Here is a 2,122-nt window from a genome sequence, read left to right as displayed (position 1 = left end):
GTTCCGATGCAGTGGCAGAGTGTATCAGGATGTCATCACTGACGTTGATGACCCCGGGTAATCCTGTGAGGAGTTCACGGATGGTGTTTTGGAACACCTCCGCCGCTGACGAAATGCCGAAGTTCAGCCGTTTATAACTCCGGAGCCCCAGGTGGGTGCTAAAGGTGGTGATGAAGCGACTCTCCTCCGCTAGGGGTAGTTGATGGTATCCGTCGTTTAGATCTATCTTCGAGAACCACTTCGACCCATTTACGTCAGCGACGATGTCATCCATGGTTGGAGTTAAATGTCTCTCTCTCCGGATGGCGGCGTTTGGTAGCCGCATGTCGATGCATAGACGGATAGCGCCTGGTTGCTTGGGTTTTTCTACAATCACCATGGGTGATACCCATGGGGTGGGCCCGTGACCTTTTCGATGACCCCCATGGTTTCTAGTTTCTCCAGCTCCTTCTCCACCAGTGGGCGTAGGTGGAAGGGTATTCAACGTGTCGCAAGGCGGTGGGGGTGACCGATTTATCGATGTGCAGCTTGACAGGCTCGCACTTGATGCAGCCCAGGCCCTTGAACAGTTCAGGGAATTGCGCCAATAGTTCATCCACCTGGTGTGCTCTTATCCGGTTGGCAAAAGCGATGAGCTTCAAGTCCTCTGCTGTGTGACTGCTGATCAAAGTATCGGCCTCCCGGTTGATGATGTGGATCGTTGCCATTACCTGTGACTCATCGGCCTGAATTGGTATTGTTATTTTGCCCTTTAAGGGTAGAGGAGTGTCTGCTCCATAAGCAAAAATCCTGGTCTTGGATGGCATTATTTCAGGCCGTGGGCGTAGTTTGTTGAACTGTTGCAAACCCATCACATTCACAGTGGCGCCGGTGTCAATTATGGCCTTAACCTCATTTCCCGCCATTTGTACAATGCACGTGGGCTGTGGCCGTCGTCGGTGTTTGAGCTCTCGTGCGAACGAAACGATGTATGCCTCCTCATCCTCCGACTCTGAGTCGTCGTACACTGTGGGTAGGTGTTTCTCTGCCCTGGCTGGTGTTGTTTCGTTCAATGATAGTTGGCGGACGGCTTTTGTGGGCGCCCGTGACCTCCGGAACGGTTTCGACGTGTTTCTTTTGCGGCACACTGAGGCAAAATGATTTGGTATTCCGCAGTTTGCGCAGGTCTTTCCCTGAGCCGGGCAGTCCTTGGCTCCGTGGGGTTCATGTCCACAATATCCACATCGCGTTCGCGGTGGATCTCTCCGATATTCCTTTTGCGGTGGTCCCCGTGGTTGGGGTCGTACTGCATCTGCCCGCTCCACTTTGATAGTCTCTGTTTTGACATGTGGTTGGTGTAGTGCCTGTTCCATGGCGGTGGCTCTGGCGCTCGAGAGTTCATGAGATCTAGCAAGGATTAAGATATCTTCTAGCGTTATACCTGGCTTGCGTAGGATCGCCCCTCTCAGTGTTTTATCCCGGCATCCCTGGATGATCTGCCGTCTTATGGCCTTTGGTTGGTCTTCATCGGTGGAACTGGCCAGCTCCCTGACATGGGCATGGAATTGGTCCATCGTCTCGCCTTCCCTTTGGCGCGCTTCACCCAGTTTGAAGACCTCAAAGTCTACGTTCAGTTGGGGGTCAAAATGGCCGTTCAACGCGGCAACCGCTACGTCATAGTCATCTCCTGTATTGGGCAGGTGTTTAAACAGTCTGAATATTTCATCGCCCGTGTAGTGTAGTAGAAGCGACCGCTTCACAGCTTTATCAGTTTCCCTCGTGACGACAAAGTAATTCTTCAACCTTTCTAGCCATATTTTCCATCTAGGGGAAGCTGTAGATGGGTCTGCCGCCTCGCTGAATGGTGGTAGCACCCCTGTCGCCGCATGCTGGAATGGGATGTTGATGACTGGCACCGGTGCGTCTTCCTCCGTCATGGTGGCGGTACCACAGGGTGTTGTCAGTAGGTCCCTCCTGACTGTTTTCCCTCCCTGCGCTGGCTCTGCGATGCCACGTGGCCGCTGCGTAGCTCACCTTAGCGCCGTCGCGGTGCTTGTAGACCTCGGGGATACCTCGTGATGAGCACGCTGCAGGGTGCGTTCCTTCCCGGGTGAAGATAGGCTCAAGGAGCACATTGGTGTGG

The 2,122-nt window shown here is 53.7% G+C and overlaps 1 protein-coding gene across 1 annotated transcript; it reads right to left on the bottom strand.

Moving 5' to 3' along the window:
- Positions 1 to 431: 431 nt before the first annotated feature.
- On the bottom strand, positions 432 to 1,916 carry LOC147727919 (uncharacterized). The gene has a single exon (XM_086963705.1). The coding sequence runs from the start codon at positions 1,914 to 1,916 to the stop codon at positions 432 to 434; it is 1,485 nt and encodes a 494-aa protein (XP_086819831.1).
- Between the last annotated feature and the right edge of the window lie 206 nt (positions 1,917 to 2,122).

The sequence above is a fragment of the Lissotriton vulgaris genome, chromosome 3_1, assembly GCF_964263255.1.
Source record: "Lissotriton vulgaris chromosome 3_1, aLisVul1.2, whole genome shotgun sequence".
Classification (NCBI taxonomy): domain Eukaryota; kingdom Metazoa; phylum Chordata; class Amphibia; order Caudata; family Salamandridae; genus Lissotriton; species Lissotriton vulgaris.
This window is presented reverse-complemented; position numbering and strand designations above follow the sequence as displayed.

What these genes read in the sequence shown, in the direction of transcription:
- LOC147727919 (XM_086963705.1), bottom strand. Translation starts at nt 1,916, where the DNA reads ATGACGGAGGAAGACGCACCGGTGCCAGTCATCAACATCCCATTCCAG.